This window comes from Danio rerio, chromosome 9 (assembly GCF_049306965.1).
Source record: "Danio rerio strain Tuebingen ecotype United States chromosome 9, GRCz12tu, whole genome shotgun sequence".
Taxonomy (NCBI): domain Eukaryota; kingdom Metazoa; phylum Chordata; class Actinopteri; order Cypriniformes; family Danionidae; genus Danio; species Danio rerio.
In genome coordinates this window covers 37,004,304-37,022,081 of record NC_133184.1, presented here as the reverse complement: position 1 = coordinate 37,022,081, position 17,778 = coordinate 37,004,304, and the positions used below count along the sequence as shown (strand labels likewise).

Genomic DNA, 17,778 nt, shown 5'->3' with positions numbered 1-17,778 from the left:
CACAGTGCTCATTTATTAAAGGCACAGCTAAACAGATGTGTTTTCAGTCTTGATTTGAACGGAAGCTGATCATTTCTGAAAGCTGATTCCAGCAGTGGGAAGCAGAGTTGCTGAAAGCCGATTCACTCTGCTTTGACTGCAAATTAATGCAAAGAATATAACTGAAATAACATTTAATTATATTCCATCATAAATTTAATCATATAATTACATTTTTATTGAAAATGTTTTTTAAACACCCAGGCACATTGGAAATATGTGCCTCAGCCTACATTTTTGCAAAATGTAAAATACATTTCTCCAGGTACATTTCATTGCATGTCTAACATGACAAATCCTCTAGAGGGCGATGTCTACATTTTTGCGAATTTGTAATATGTTACTAAGGTTCAATTATTTATTTATTTTTTTATCTTTTTACATTTTGCTCTATGCGAAGTTTAATTTTAAACCAATTTTGAGAGGGGCATGTGCTCGTGATTTACCCAGCTGGTGCACATTAGCTTATCATGATCCTCCGATCAAAGGATCCCAAATCACCATATATATCCTTTATACAACTATCTTCGTCTGGAAGAAACCCTTCTTCCAACTTTATCCAGAATGGGCGACACGGTGGCCCAGTGACTAGCACTGTTGCCTCACAGCAAGAATACCAATGGCGTTGGGTCCTTGCTGGGCCATCTGGTATTTCTGTGTGGAGTTTGCATGTTCTCCCCGTGTCCGCGTGGGTTTCCACCAGGTTCCACGGTTTCCTCCCACCATCCAAATGTGCTCTATATTATAGAAAAATAAGCCTAAATATTTTTTCTAATGTCTTATTCTCAGGAAGTTCGCCTTGGCCTCAGCAGCAGGGGAGTTTGAGATCGACCTGAGCTCAATCTCCCCTCGCCCTGCGAAAGGGGGGAGCCCTGGGCTCAAGGATCCCTTAAGCTATCAAACAAGCTATGTATAAATCGTGAGCTTAGTGTGAACTCTTGAAGTTTCAGATATGTGTCATTCTTGTACATGTCTAGAAGTAGGCAGGGCTTGCCATACAGATCGCCTTTAGGGAATAACTGAACTGAATCTTTCTCTTAAACCAAACAAGTGTTTTCAAAACCAAACACAAGGATAAATTATAGTGTGACTATGAAGTTTTGCCTTGATTTTACATTTTTTTTTATTTACTTTGTTTTTATGGATCCTTGTTTATTCAATTACAAATCATAGACAATGTTAACTGGCTTTGTCGTATTTATTTGGTGTTGTGCAAAGAGCAAATGCTAAAAAGAGCAAAAGTTGCCATCATAAAGCTTGTAGCATTCATTTTATCTAGAAACTGCAGTCAAACATATTTTTGGTACGTTTTTGCAGTTTCACAAAAATCGTCTGAAACGTATATAAATGAGTTTTAAGCAAAACAAACCAATAAACATACATTTGATTTGTTTAACACTAATAATATATTTTTTTTATATAATAAGTAAATGTGTAAAAATATTAATACAATTGTACTATAATGAGTTAACAAGCGAGTAGGAACAAAATAGTTTGTAAATATTATGTTAGTCATACATTAGTATTAATCAGTAGCCTGTATACAAGAAAGTAATCAGATGCCTTGTAAATTTTTGGGTGTCCCCCACACGAGGGTGATCATTTGGGGTTTTAATGACATAGAGATTAAGGAACCCTGAGCTAACGCACAGTCATGTTCATGATTAACCCTACAGTATGTCATCATGGCTCCTTATGCGTCTCCATCCTGTTGGTGTCAATATAACAAGGACTTGACAAATTATGCAGCTACGGTTAACCACAGATATGATCAGCTGCTCCTCCATCTTAACTGATCTTTCAGTGTTGTTATGACCTGCAGTGTGTTTGTCATTTTTAGGTTTTGAGATGTTTTTGGGTGGATTCCAAGCGCTCTATTTAAACCTTTGAAGGGCACTTTAGAAAGGAGATGCCATTTTTTGGAGAGTTTCAAATGAAAGTGAACATTCCAGAAGTCCATTAGTAAACATCTTTTAAAAGAAAAAAGTTTGTAATATCACCCAAGCTGAATTCAAGTTCAAGTTAACTCTCGTTTACATTTTTAACCTTTAAGTTAACATTATTTTTTGTTTTCATTCCATTCATTCATTCATTCATTTTCTTGTCAGCTTAGTCCCTTTATTAAATCCGGGGTCGCCACAGCGGAATAAACTGCCAACTTATCCAGCGCATTTTATACAGCGGATGCCCTTCCAGTCGCAACCCATCTCTGGGAAACATTCGCACACACACACACTTATACACTACGGACAATTTAGCCAACCCAATTCACCTGTACCGCATCTCTTTGGACTGTGGGGGAAACTTGAGCACCCGGAGGAAACCCACGCAAATGCAGGGAGAACAACCAAACTCCACACAGAAACGCCAACTGACCCAGCCGAGGCTCGAACCGGCGACCCAGCAACCTTCTTGCTGTGAGGCGACAGCACTACCTACTGCGCCACTGTGTTGTCTGTTTTGCATTTTATGCAAGTTTAAATAACTTCCATAAAAATATGTTTTTAATAATAGATCACTTAACTATGTAAATGTAACTTTACCTGCAGGGTTCAAGAAAAGAGATAAAGTTTAAAAAGTAAGCACGCATGCTGTATATTTTCTTAATTAAAATCCTAATTATGAAATGCACTGTATATTTGGTTTTAATGATAATTAACAGAAATAACAACAAGATATTTTGGTCATTGCTGCATATTGTTGTCATGGTAACCTCCAAGGTAAAGATAATCTGGAAATTATGTTGTCTTTCTTTGCTCCCTTTACCCCTACTGTGCTCTAAACATTCAGGACAACACGCGTGTTCTACCCCTACAAATGTCCACACATTAAAAGCTCTTCCCTGGGTAGAGCATAGTGATATTCACTGCTGTTTTCTTACTGCTGTCATTTATAGTGTATTTATTATGTTATTTAGAGGAAAATGTGAAGCGCATATTTACATTTTCATCTAAATGCTGCCCTGAGCACTGTGGTGGTGTTTGTTTATTTTCTGTGCGTTAGAAATGAAGGAAAAAAAAGATGTGGAAATCAAAAACAAGATATTAAGCTGGAATAATAAAAGATAAAGCACATTTCTTCGAAGGTTGAGCAAATAATCACTCAGCAATGATTGAAATAGCAGCATGAATACGGGACATGTTTTTTATTAAAAGGGTAGTGTTAGATCACGCTCTCCACACCAGATAAATAAGACCGAGCCCCAGACGTCAGATCTTATGAGGAAATGTCAGATTCTCCAGGTATCTGGACGACAAGTCAGCAGAGTTTCCAACACACACACCTGTTAACCAGTTTTCAACTGAATTAGCAGTCTACTATCAATATAGAAGTTGACTGTGGAAGGAAGCCAGAGAAGAGCAGAAGCAGGAGACGAAGTGGTGATGATAAATGAGCAGCGTTTATTGAATAATCTTAGTTGCATGTGTTCCGGTGCGCTCTCTTTATCTGAACAGCACAAATATAACAAATGTTATTATACATCAGGCCACAAGACCTTCAATTAGAGACATACCCTCATATCTCATATCACTGGAGAGGAACATTTCATAAAACACCATCACTATAAGAATAAATGGAAAAAGCACTAAAAGCAAAACAAGAAATAAGAAGTGTATAAAATAAAGCAATCAAATCAATAAATGATTAATGTAATAAATGATCAACATAAATCAATTAAAAATAGGAATCAAATAAATGAATGACTAAATGAACAACTAAGATTTATAAATGCTTATATAGCTAACTGTAACTTTCAATGCAAAACAAATAATAATAATAATAATAATAATAATGATAATAAAAAAAATAATAATGAAAATAATAATAATAATAGTGATGATAATAACATGCGTGTGTGCGTGTGTGAGAGCGAAAAGCAAATTCACTGTAAATATCTTGGGTGCATTTAACCTCTCTTTATATGAACTGTTAGTTAGTTAGTTAGTTAGTTAGTTAGTTAGTTAGTTAGTTAGTTAGTTAGTTGGTTGGTTGGTTGGTTGGTTGGTTGGTTGGTTGGTTGGTTGGTTGGTTGGTTGGTTGGTTGGTTGGTTGGTTACTGAATTACTTACTTACTTAATTACTTACCTACTCACTCACTTAATGTAACTGTAGTTAGTTAATTCACCATTCGAAACAGGTTCAAGATTTCCTGCTTCATTAAGACTGCGTTTCTTTGATAACACACTATCAAACAATATTGGTTGCCTTAAACTTTTAAAGTGAATCAAATTAACCTTATTAGCTTAATTCCTTAGCCATGTGAACTTACATTATATTAAACTGACTTAATACAGCTTGTATAACTTATAATATTAAGTTAAAACATGATTTACATAGTTTAATAAGTTACAATGAACAAAAAACAACATATGTTGTCATGACTCCGTGATCATATAATTTTTTTTACAAGTGCACTAAATATAAACTGTAATTTTGTGAAAAAGGTTTACATATTAAAATGAATGAATGATTTTTTCAGAATCAGAATTAGAATTAGTTTTATTACCAAGTGTGCTTTACACACACAGAGATTTGTTTTGGGTAAAGAAGCTTCCAGTGTACATAAAGTGACAACACAAAATAATTATGAAAAAAGACGATAAACATTAAACAGACAAGCAGTTAGTCAAAAAGATCTGAATGTTGAGTTAAATGTACAGATTTGTTATAAATATACAGGCTATAAGGTGCTGTGTACCTTATTCCCTGGTAAAGTTAAATCAAAATTATTGCAGTTATGAGAATTTTGTATTCTAAAATAAATACTAAATAAAAAATAATTTAAGCTATCACATCCTGTTTTATCCTCATTTTTTTTTACATAATTTAATGCGTCAAAACAACAACATTTAATAAATTTTTATTTATATTTACAAGAATATTTCAGAATAAAAATATTTATTTAAAAAACAAATAAAGATAATATTACTTAACCTAAACTTTCATATTGCTTTAAACCTTTCATTATCGTGTGCACATAAACATCTATTCAGCAACAACATTTGCAGATGAAGCTATTTGCTCTCAATTAAAAGAATATTAGTAGTGTCTGACATCACCTATTTACTGCTGCCATTTATGGGCCGGTTTCTCTTTTTAGGGCTTGTTTGTACTGGCCTATCAATGCTACATGTCTGTGAGTAAAATTTACAAGATCAATGTTTATAGTCATGAATTATGTATTTTGCCACAGTGAAATTTTCTTGAGGTGAATATTTTTTGCTTCAGGATAAAATCAAACGCATGGAAATGTGTTCCAGAATTGCAAGTCTCCTGAAATACTGCAGAAAACATCCTCTCTACACAATCTTCCATGAATGTGGAATACGAACGCTTTGATTACAGCTGGTAAAGCGCTCGCTGTAATAACACTTTTAAATCATTTTTACACAACATTAAGTGTCATTCCATTCATTAGCTTGCGACATCAAATATATAATATTGTTTGAACAGTCTGATAAGTGAAAAAAGTTAATGAGAAAGCTTGTTTTTTGTCCAGAGTAGTCTTGGGGAGTAATTATATTCCTGTTGCTGTGGGCAGCGGCTCTCATACATTCAGACTTGTCTCCATCCAGATGACTAGCTCCAGCCCCACTGTGCTGTAATTAATCATTACGCCAGATGCCTGTGCTTCCCCCATGAGCTCCGTCAGTGTGTGTTTCGCTGTGTGCTCGCCGGTGTGTACGTGTGTCCGGTTTGCTCTTGACTCTTGCATGCCGACATAAAACAAAATCATAAAAAAGAACTTGAATTGGTCATTCTAGGAAGCATGGGAGTCACTAGGCCATTTTTAGATGAGCTTTTGCTGCTAATTTACTTCAACCCATTCCAGTTTTGTGAATAGCTCCATAAATTGTACATGTGATTGTGATCACCTTTGTCCTCCTTTAAATTGTATAAATGTTGGCACACTTTTGGAAAAAGAAACAAAGGAGAAGGTGTGATCGATATTTTTATATGTTTATCAATATATTACTACAATATGAAGAGTTCAGATGTAACAACCTCTAAATGCCATCTGAAATTCTCCTCTAAAATTTTGTTTTTTCTCAGCCTATGTTTGTGCACAGTTATGTCACCTAAAAGGCAATAAAAATGACATTGTTTGCAATAAGAGTAAAATTACTCAAAATACTAAGGTAACACTTTATTTTGATGGTCCATTTATTGGAGTATTAGTAGACTCTTTGCTTATTATGTTGATACAGCTCCTTCAACAGACATTTAACTGACTATAAGAAACTTTGCAAGTACATGTCAACAAACACTAACCCCAACCCCAGCCTAACAGTCTACTTAGAATCTAATGAGAATTAGTTGCAATGTAACTTAAATTCAATAAACTGACCATCAAAATAAAGTTTGACCATTAATATTCTTAGATGAAAATGAACATTTCTGATGGCACTAAGAGTTTTTTACATCTTAACTTTTCATATATGCACTCTTTGTGAAAAATACAGTTTGCAAAATGTCATGGGTAAGCAATCTTTTTACTGTAAGATGTACGCTGCATTCACCCTTTATCACTTCACAGCTGATATATACTGCAAATAATTAGGCCATAAACACACACTTTTAAAACACGTGGCATATATACTGTACAGTCATGCAGATAATTATTTTAATACAGCAGGTGCATTTTTATTATGCTTCACATTGCGCAAATTGAAGTTGTGAATAGAGAATTTATATTAATTTCGCCAAAAAATTGCCTATATTGGAAACAAAATTAAATAAAAAGCTCACATGAGGTAGATTTTCACAGAGTTCAAAAAAGGAATATTTCACAAAACTGCAATGAAATGTTTTTATCATGGCGTCAGATGGTGTATGTAAAAGTCACATGACTATTCTTTAAATATGTTGTTTTGCATTTGAGACTGCTTCACTTAGAATTGATACAGTGAGTGCTACAAGAATCCCTACTGCAGAATAAAAAAAAAGTGTCTGGAAAGTCAGCATCACATTGTTGGAGTCATGTTTTTGTATTCATTTATGCATTTAAAACTGATTTGGCTGTGAATTTATCTTTTTTTTTTGAGTATGTGCCCTCTTTTGATCTTAGAACATACTCACATTAGGTACAGTTGCCTTGAACCATGTCGAAGCGCGATTTCCCCCCCTTTCCCCCAATGGCCTGTACTCACACTGCATCTTTACCTTTTGAGCTGGAGAACGCTTATGTCATTGATGATGTGTATGTTCAGTTTAACAGTAGAGAAGCAATCTTACTCAGCACAGTGGACATTCCTTTAATTATATCGTTTTGTATTATTTTAAGTCATTTGATTTGCAGTGACACAGTCAAATATTTTGTCGAACAGATTCACAACTTTTAACGCTCATAAATTATCATAAAAGTTATTGCGCTGCAGGTTTTAGGAGGTTTGCTGAAGGTGCAGCTAGGGGTTTGCGTCTTTAATAAACTTTTACAGTTTGTGTTCAAGTACGAATGATTAATAAATTCATATGAAACAGTCCCTTAAAAGTGTCTTCACATCTTCAGTTTAGGGCTCAGGTGTACTTTGCACTACCAAAGCCCAACCAAACCGTGCTTTGGCACACCTTAAGGCCAGCCAACTGAACCGTGCCTGGGCCTGATTTGGAGCACTTACACTTGTCAAACAAACTGGAATATGCTCCAGGGCACAGTTCAGATAGCATAGTGTGAGTGTACCCTTAGTCTCACGCTACGAATGGATGCATCCATTGGAATATTTTTGTCTTTTTCCATTGCTTTTTAGAGGTTATAAATAGCTTGTTACACTGCTTTATGTAGCAAACTGATTTTTTCTAGTAATATTAATCTACTTTTTATGTATAGTCATGTACACACTTATTTGTAGAGCAAATAGTTTGACTGTTTTCTGCCATTTATTTCTAGTCATTTTTCCCATAGGCGACTAAATCGGAGGTTCTAGAACAATTGAAAAAAAAGACGAGCGCACTTCTGCATCACAGAATAAGGTCAATAGAAAATATTTTAAAGTACATGCCACCTCTAACGGGATGGGGTGCTGTTGCGAGAAACAGTTTTTTGACAATGTGTTTTTTGCACATTGAGCTATGGCAAGGTACCTTCATTGGGGACTTGGAGACTGCACCCCCTAAAATGAAAATGAATTTGTCCTGTTTCTTGCACATTGGGCTCCAGCTTTTCCATTCATGCAGTATGCTGGACTCACATTTTTTTATGGAGTCACAAATTCACTGTCCACTTTTAACGAGGAATCTGGACCTCCTGCTGTCTGTTCCATGTGAATGACTCTGTGGGTGGACGAATATAGTGATTTCATTTGATTCTGAGCAGATTTAAAAAGAAAAACTCACCCTCTTGTTGTTGCAAATACTTTTTCAAATTTGAGAACCAGATAAAACTATTGTATGAATATGTAAATGTAAATTTCTTTGCTTTTTTAACTTGTTTTATTGTTTGATCAGTATTTTCTGCATTACTCTGTGTACAAATCTAAATAGGGCAGAGTTACTAAAATGTTTTTGTAATAAAGTTTACGGCCCTTTGGCCGCCGGGAAGAAGGAGGCAGAGAACCGACGCAGTTTTGAAATATTTATTTATAACATGAACTAAAACAAACGAAAACAAACGAACGGCAGCTCCTCATGGAGACTGCCGTCAAACTGAAAGCAAAAGTAAAATATGTCCGGGCCCGGTCCTCTCTCAGCTTCCTCTGCTATCTTTCCTCCTTTTATAGTCCAGAGCTCCTTCTGTGGGATTCGAGGCAGGTGCGCACCGCAGGTGTATCCACTTACGCGGTGGCCTCACTCGCGGTGAGGCCGTTCCCACGGCTCTCGGCCACGCCTCCTTGCCACTGTTTTTTTTTTTTAATACAGTATATTGTTGATCCACAAAAAGGTCAATGTGATTACAAATAATGTGTTGACATGACATTTGCAAATAAATGCAGTTGCTCTTCACCATTCACTTTCATTATGTTGATAAGAGCAATAGTTTTTAAATTTCTCAAGAATTCCTATTCCACACTATTAGATTGGTGAACCACATACAAAAGCACCACAGGGGATGCATACAAATAAACTACATTACCACTGGGTGCAGTTCATAGTGGATTCCTCACTGAGAGTGAAATGCAATGCAAGAACAGTCCACGTATGTATTAAAAAAAAGAAATATGAAAAGAAAAGAAAAGCCAGATCAAAGCTTTGTCTGTCTTGTGTCCTTTTCTCTTCCTCCGTTTTTTTCTACCAGGTGCTGGATGTTCCAGTCTGGCTATAGCCTGATTGAAGTGATTGGGAGGGGGCTTATAGAAGTCTCCCTGTACCCTCTCATCTCTCCCGCTTGCAAAGACAGTTTTTTGTGCCGCCTGTGGTTTGGTGTGATTTCTGTGGCAGGAACATGTGAAGCACTCTTGTTGTACCTGCAGTTCATGTGCTGAATTTCTGATTGCCAGCGCTCTCTCATCTTTGCCTGTTTCTGTTTCCTTTGTTTTCCAGGTGCCCTCCAGGTGTCAATCTCGCTGAAAAAGGTGGAGCTGAGTGTCGGGGAGTCCAAGTTTTTCACATGCACAGGTCAGATCTCTGATGAATATGAGAGAGATGCATGAACGCACACAATTTAAGTAGTGCTGAGTCGAGGAGTCATTTATTTAGGTTGAACTGTCGTAAGCAATATTGAGTGCGAAGACTAAAGGCTTTCTTTATGACCTGGACAGTGTGCGTGTGTGTGCGCATGTTTGAATTTTTTTTTTTCTTTGACTGGCTGCTGGTTTTTTAATATCGATTGTTTTTCAGATTGGCATAGGGATCTTCAGGGTTGCCTGTAATTTTTTTTCCAGATGTGTTATTAATGGCTTTTAGATTTACCACGCTAGCCTAAAATATTGAATATTAAGCAAGGAAAATCAATGATCATAATTATTTGATTAAATATCATTAACAAAGAATGATAGAGTAAATTTATATATATATTTATAACCATCTGCACTATAAAAAATATCAGTAAATTAGCATTTTTTGTGTGTGTGTGTTTTTTAGGATTCCTGTTTATATTTCTTCACTGTTTATTAATGCATTTGAATTGCGTTATGTGACCTTGATCTTTCTTTCAAAAACATTTTTGGGCCCTATCACACACCCAGCTCAATAAGGCGCACGATGTGCTATAGCCGTTATTTGTTGCTATTTTTCAGACCAGTGCAACTCTAATTTTCACATTTTGTGAACACGTTGTAAAATAAAAAAATAGAAAATCCCGAACTCTCGCATTCAATCTGCCCAGTTGGTGGAATGAACTCCCTAACTGCATCAGAACAGCAGAGTCACTCGCTGTCTTTAATAAACAACTAAAAAAGTAACTATTTAGTCTACACTTCCCTTCCTAATCTGTATTTGCCTCTCTGGTTCTACCGCTAACAGTATTACAAAAAAAAAAAAAAAAAAAAAAAATATTTTTCTTCTTACACTTTACACACCTGAAACTTGCCTACAGCACTTATTCATTGTTGCTCTTATAGTTGTGTAAATTGCTTCCTTGTCCTCATTTGTAAGTCGCTTTGGATAAAAGCGTTTTGACAGCAAAATTTGACAGAGCAGAGATCAAGGTCCTGTAATGCAATTCACAACCGTAAATAAACAAAAAACACCTACGAAGCATAAAATATTGTTAATTAACAGATAGTTATTTCATTTGACTTACTTTCTTTACCTTGTGTCAGTGTGTGTGTGTGTGTGTGTGCGTGTGCATGTGTCTGGGTGTGTATTGTAATGTGTGTAAGATAATATTTTATTTCTTTATTTAAGGCTTGTATTTTTAGTTTAATTAAAAGTTATTTTTAGACTTTCTGTTCATAAATAAGCATAAAAAAGTGTTTCTGTAGCAATAGTATCAAAATTTTCTTTTCTTGATCACCAAAAAAAATAAGATAAAAAAAAAAATATATATATATATATATATATATATATATATATATATATATATATATATATATATATATATATATATATATATATATATATATATATATATTATATATATATATTTATGCAGTTATTCGATATTTAGATCAAGATAAATTGGTTAGTCATTCAGGCTGTAACGAAAAAAAGGATAAATTAATATTACAGTATCTGTACTTTTCACGGTTTTTCCACAGGATCGGTAATATATATATATATATATATATATATATATATATATATATATATATGGTTCTTTTTCTTCATAGCCTAAATAAATATAAATAAAATTGTATAAATAGGATTGTCTTGTTCAGATGTCCTTGCCACAAAACATCTGACCCCCCTCCTACAGATCACTAGCTTTGTTTGTAGTCTAACCACTAAATCGTCAGCATTCTCTTACTCGAAGTTACTTATCATTCAAAACCAGTCAAGTGTTGTCTGTAAAGCACAGCACCTATAAGCCTGTCTATCCTTGCACACTGCAGGCAAGGTTGAGCTTGGACAGCAAGCAGCAGAAATGAGTATGGATATCCATGTGTGCGGGGGTAGATTATATCGGGCAGGTTTTGCGGTGAAGTTGGCTGTTGTTTTTCTTTTCCACATGGTTGAGTCGCTGTAGTCAGGTTGCAGGGCTTTGCTGCGTTGAGCTCCAGGCTCGACCTGACAGCAGGCTTTAAACAGGGTGATGCATGCTGACCCCTGCTGGACGCCTGCCAGACTGCGGCAGCTCATTTGCACACCTGCTGAGAAATTGGTGGTGAGGAGGGCAAACGCATGCCCTTCAGACCTGCAGGTCAGGTAGCTGAGGCAAACCACACACTAAAAACTGAATAGTGAAGTTAAATTAAGTTAAATGAGTTAAATTCACTTAAATATTTTAAAAGTTTATTGCACTTAAAGGCACAGCACACTGTAAATAATGCTGAATTTAATAGTATGTGGATGTAGCCTTAGGGACCAGGGGAAGAAAAAATATACTTTGATGCTTTTAAATTCTTTCACAAAGTGGATAATTATGTATGTGCTGTGCTGCTGATATGGCAGCAATAAATCAACTTGTTGATAATAAAGGAGAAAAGCCAAGTAGCATAACATAGTGTTTTTTTAAATTTATTCGTAAACAAGCCGGTTTGTAAACAAGCTGTTTGACATCATGAGGCCTCTCTAAGCTATGCGGAATTAAATACATATATATATATATATTAGGGATGTAACGGTATCAGAATTTCACGGTACGGTAATACCTCGGTATTAATGTCACGGTACGGTGTTTATTGATTCATTTACAGGAAAAAACAAAACTTATGAAAATACTCCAAAAAAGTGCCAAAAGTGTCAATGACATACAAATTAGTCATCTATCTGTAAGCTTTGAAACAGGAACTTCAATTTTAATAACAAAAAAATATTAAACCATGTAAAAAAATTAAGTTTCAATTTAGTAGTGTTGAAAACTCATCACATTCAACATTTAATCACTCACTCACTTAGATAGAGATGGGTTTAAATGAAAATTATCATATAAATATAATCTGGTAAAAGCTGGTATCTCTGGGTATTTACAATGTCCCCTGCAACAGAAAAAAACCCTCTCATTTGGGACTGAGGTTTCTGGGACAAGAGAGATATGACTTGGCCCAGGTAGACAGCAGTGGGTAACATTGTGCATTGTCTTTCCCCCACTTGAGAGGACAAACCATGAGTGAGATAGAGATCTCATGTCTGCATCAATCTGAACAGTGTGCTGTGTTTCTGCAGTCCTCATGACTGTTATTAGTCGTATTCCCCAACTTGCAGGCACGTGCACACATAGGGCTCAACCTGTGCAGTGCACATGCCCTTTTTAGTCTTGGATAGAAAGTGCCCTTCCAAAATGATCAAAAGTGCCCCCGCGACGCGACATACCCTCCGTCCCCGCTTTACAGTACGCGCGCGACAACACAGCTGATTGGAACGCGCGCGACAACACAGCTGATAAGAACTCGCGCGACAACACCGCTATTCAGTACGCGCGCGACAACACAGCTGATAAGAACTCGCGCGACAACACCGCTATTCAGTACGCGCGCGGCGACAACACCCGCTTTAGGGTTTTCCAGCTCTTTTTGATCCCCGCTTCTAGCAGCACACTCCATTTCCGCATTACTGGATCTGTAGCGACAACAGACCGCAAGGGATTATGGCCAAGCCTGGGCTGATGGGAATTGTAGTTTCCGGTACCTCCCGTTCGCTTCATTCGCCTGAGCAAATTTTCTCAGAAGACCTATAGTTTTACCGAGTCATTCGACTACGGTAATATCGAAAAAAATTAATATTGCGGTATGACGGTATTTACAATACCGTTACATCCCTAATATATATATATATATATATATATATATATATATATATATATATATATATATATATATACAACAGTTCTGTCTGGTTCTCGAATCTGATTGGCTGATAGCCGTGATATATTTAAGTAATATCAGCACCCGTACAGCCTCTTCACCCTTTGTGTATTACTCCGCCCACATACAGCCAGCATAAAGCAGACACAACTGATATAAAGTTTAAAAGGTGCTTGCTCAACTGTCAGCTTTTGATTTGAATCCAATGCGGAAGAAAGTAGTTCCTCATACAAAAGGGTTTTTGAGACTCTCCATGTTTGAATTTGTTTTTATATACACAATTATGCCGTCAAACTGTTGTATAAATGCAATATCACACTCGTAGCAGTGCGATATGGCTGTATATCGACACTGGTGGGGGACTAAGGCACTCGCACGCACCCAGTGGTAACGCACGCCTCCCACCATCAGTCTTTCACAGCCATTTCACACTGCTACAAGTATATATATATATATATATATATATATATATATATATATATATATATATATATATATATATATATATATATATATACATATACATATATATATATATATATATATATATATATATATATATATATATATATATATATATATATATATATATATATATATATATATATATATATATTTATGCAGTTATTCGATATTTAGATCAAGATAAATTGGTTAGTCATTCAGGCTGTAACGAAAAAAAGGATAAATTAATATTACAGTATCTGTACTTTTCACGGTTTTTCCACAGGATCTGTAAACAATTGACAGTCAGCCTGTAAAAGGAAATGTCTATTTAAGTTTGTTGGAATCAAAACACACATATGTGGACACTTTCCTGACTTTTAGTAAACATGTGTATATGTCCTCCTAACATTGTTATTTGATTAAATTACAGAACATAAAAGAGTTCTAATTATTTTTAACCAGAACCACCATAGCTGTCAAAATGAGTATGCATTTCAGTGTTTGCTACTTTCCCTCTGACTTTAAATAAATGTGCCTCTGTTGCCTAGCAGCTTCCTGCTAACAAAAACATAACTTGCAGATATTTCTTTGAAAACAGCATATTCAGTGCCACAAAAAAAGCATTCTTCCCTACTTGTTAAAGTGAAATAAAAAAAGTGAGGCACGAACATTGGCAGTTAGTCTATATTAGTAGCTAACTATACATTTATAGGCTGTATTACCAAAAACATCATATTTTAAGGCTGATGACTAAATTAAATATTTATGACAGACATTTAAATCTTAATATTAACATCTTAATAGAAACTTGTTTCATTGTAAAATTGATGCAACAATATAGTGTCTTATATGAATGACCACTATGGTAATTCTGGAAGTAAAAGAAGTCTGGTGATTCCAGTGTTGAGTTGATTTACTAGTTTTTTCAAATGTAAGTGGTTTGAACACAAAATGATTATGTTGTCCTAAAAAAAGTCTCAAGAATTGTGTCATTTTAAATAAGCAGTTTGAACAAAGAGAAAATATTTTTTTTTTCAATGTAGGTTAAATGTCTTCTAAAAATAATTGTTTTGCTGTGGTTGTAAGTCTTTTAATGTCCATACACTGCTATAATCATTAAATAAAGTGTTTCAGCTGTATTTATATGCATTTTAATATGTTGTGAAAGGTGTAGGACCAAGTTAGTCCAATCAAAACTTTCAGTTTGAACATTACAATAAGCTGTCCTACCTGCCTGTCAAAATATGTATTTGCATACCTCTGTGCACCCTGTTTGCACCGATAGGATTAAGTCATTGGTGCGTTTACAGACACAGTTAAGACAGAGAATGACAGGCAAACATCTACATTTTTTTTTGATGCCATTTGAATTATTCAATATTATATAATTATTTTTATTATAAACAGTTTGACTTGATCGTCCTAATGGTTCTAGAAACATTCAGTCTTTCAAAATATCAAATTTAATGTTAAATGTTAATGTTTAGGTTTAAAGTTTCCTGTATCTTATTTTTTTTCATGTCTCTAAATATAAAACATCAATCAATGTTTAATCCTTATTTAAATTTTTCAACGTTTATTTTCATATGTTGTTGGACTTGATCACCCAATGGTTCTAGAAAAATTCAGTCTATTCAAAATATCAAGTTCTTTGGTAAAATTTTCTGAGGGTTTTTTAGATCACAAAAAAAAAAAGTCAACTTTTTTCCAACTTCGCACATCCCTTAACGTGACTGACAGTATTCTCATTACTGGTGAAAGTGAGTTAAGTGTCTTGTTCAAGGGCGCAGTCTTGATAGCTCACTGATCCAAAAGCCCAAACCTTTTGGCTGCCATCCGATTTTTTTTTACCACTACGCCTTACCATAAGTCTTAATTAACAAGTGAAGACAACTGAATCTTAAAATAAAAAAGGATGATTGTTTTAATGACCAGTGATGTCCTGAGCACTTAAACCCCTAATATCCCATCCTAGCTCCTCTGTGGTCCAACATCCACAGAGCGGGTTGAGATTACGCCTCCTTGTCCTCTCCTTGAACCCATTGTGTCTCTCAGATCAGCCTCTGCTCCTTCACTGATAACCCCCTGCCCGCTCTCAGCATCTCTCCCCTGGCAGAGCTGCATCACGGGCCCGGTTGCATCCTCGGGTCTGCCCGTCTGCCTGGAGCCGCAGTCTCACGCTCCCCCATAGCGCAGCCGAAGGGCCCCCGTTGTGCAGCTGATTGATGCTTTGAGCGGAGAAGTGCTGCACCATGCTGATGCTTTTTATGACCTTCCAGAAAAGCAGGATTTACTGCGCCAAGCACCTTGGTACCAAATGTGGGTCCGGCCAGCCGTTCTCTGCAGGGCAAAGCACATGACGGCTTTTGTTTATCGCATTGTGTGTGCATGTGTGTGTGTTGAGAGACAAGAGAGAGTGTTTGCCACTACCAGAGGCTTAAGAGATATCCTTAAAGGCAAAGTTCTGCACCACTAGCAGCACCGAATGGAATGGCAGTGGAACGTGTCCATTTGTTTCCCTTTGGATGGGAACATCCTGTGTGAAAAGACTATGCAACATTTTCAGGCATTGCAGGCACATGTTATATACAAGTGTGCATGAGGCAGAATGACTTATGTTTTAGAAAAATTTAAACATGGAATGTTTAAATTCCCCGACAGGAATGTGGACTCAAAAAAGCAGACCAATTGATACGTTAATTTGTCAATAATATTCACTATATTGATGATAACAATTTCATCTGAACTGAGTAACTTTTGTCAGGTTTTGGGACATTCATGAAAATATGAAATTTCATAAATGTGTTTTAGAGCAGTGGTTCCCAAAGTGGGGGTCAGGACCTGCTGTGTGATCGAGGAACAATGTGGGGAGGGGGGGGGGGGGGGGGTTGCTTGGCAATTTAAAAAAAATCTAATAAACTTGGTTAAACTATTATATTTATTCATAAATAGGCCCACACAGAATCTGCACGCACAGAAATCCGCATGTTTCCACAGATTTTTAGCTCATTACTGAGTCTATTTATTTTACTTGTGTAAATGTGTGTAAATATTTATTAAATTTTTTATTCATTTCAGTAATATTTTTGACTAATTAAAAAAAAAAAATATATATATATATATATATATATATATATATATATATATATATATATATATATATATATATATATATATATATATATATATTCATATGATTTATTTACAATACAGTTAGTAAAGTAATATTTTCTTTATTGCATATATTAAGTTTTTAGTTAATATAGTGAAACTCCTAAAATCATTCCACATAAATCCACAAAAATAGATTTTTGTAAAAAAATATGTCTGCAGATTCTGTCTGGCCTTATTCATAACCTACAGAATAGAAAAAAAAATTATTTACTAGTTACATAAAAAAACATGCAAATAAAAATCCATCAGCCTTTTGATTTTTTTCTTTGGATTGTGACCCCTGGGATGTTTACATTATATCAATATAATATTATAATAGTCAGATGCTGCAGACTGATTTTACAGCACCATGGTAAACTTTGACATATTTACGGCACTCACATACATTAAAAATAAACATATTTTGAAAAGGTTAAAAAATCAAACATGACTGAACATATCTTCAAGTCTAAAAAATTAAACCAAGAATAATCTTGTGCAGTAAACATTGTGTCCACCAGTCTCTCTTTAGATGAATAAATAACGAAAAAAGAATGGGATTGTTAGACTGTTGCACTTTTTTGCGTTGTCAACATGCTTGTGTTTATATAAACCTGTTGGTGTGTGTGCACCATTCTGTGCAACGTTTATGTTTATAATCACCTCCAAGGATAGCGGAGGTCGTTAGTCACTGGAATTGTTATTTTGAGATCACAGGCTCAAAAATTTGTGAACCCCTGTTTTAGAGTACAAGTCTTGGGAAATAATAGCGATATAAATAAAATTGATCACATTGTTG

General features: G+C 35.3%; 1 protein-coding gene across 6 annotated transcripts in view; it reads left to right on the top strand.

The window, feature by feature from the left end:
* Window positions 1-17,778, top strand: part of ncam2 (neural cell adhesion molecule 2) — a 398,045-nt gene that overhangs the window by 237,577 nt on the left and 142,690 nt on the right. For all 6 annotated transcript variants that reach the window (XM_005167807.5, XM_068223276.2, XM_073911544.1 and 3 more), the window contains 1 exon segment: window positions 9,517-9,591. In XM_005167807.5, coding sequence (XP_005167864.1) covers window positions 9,517-9,591 — 75 coding nt within the window.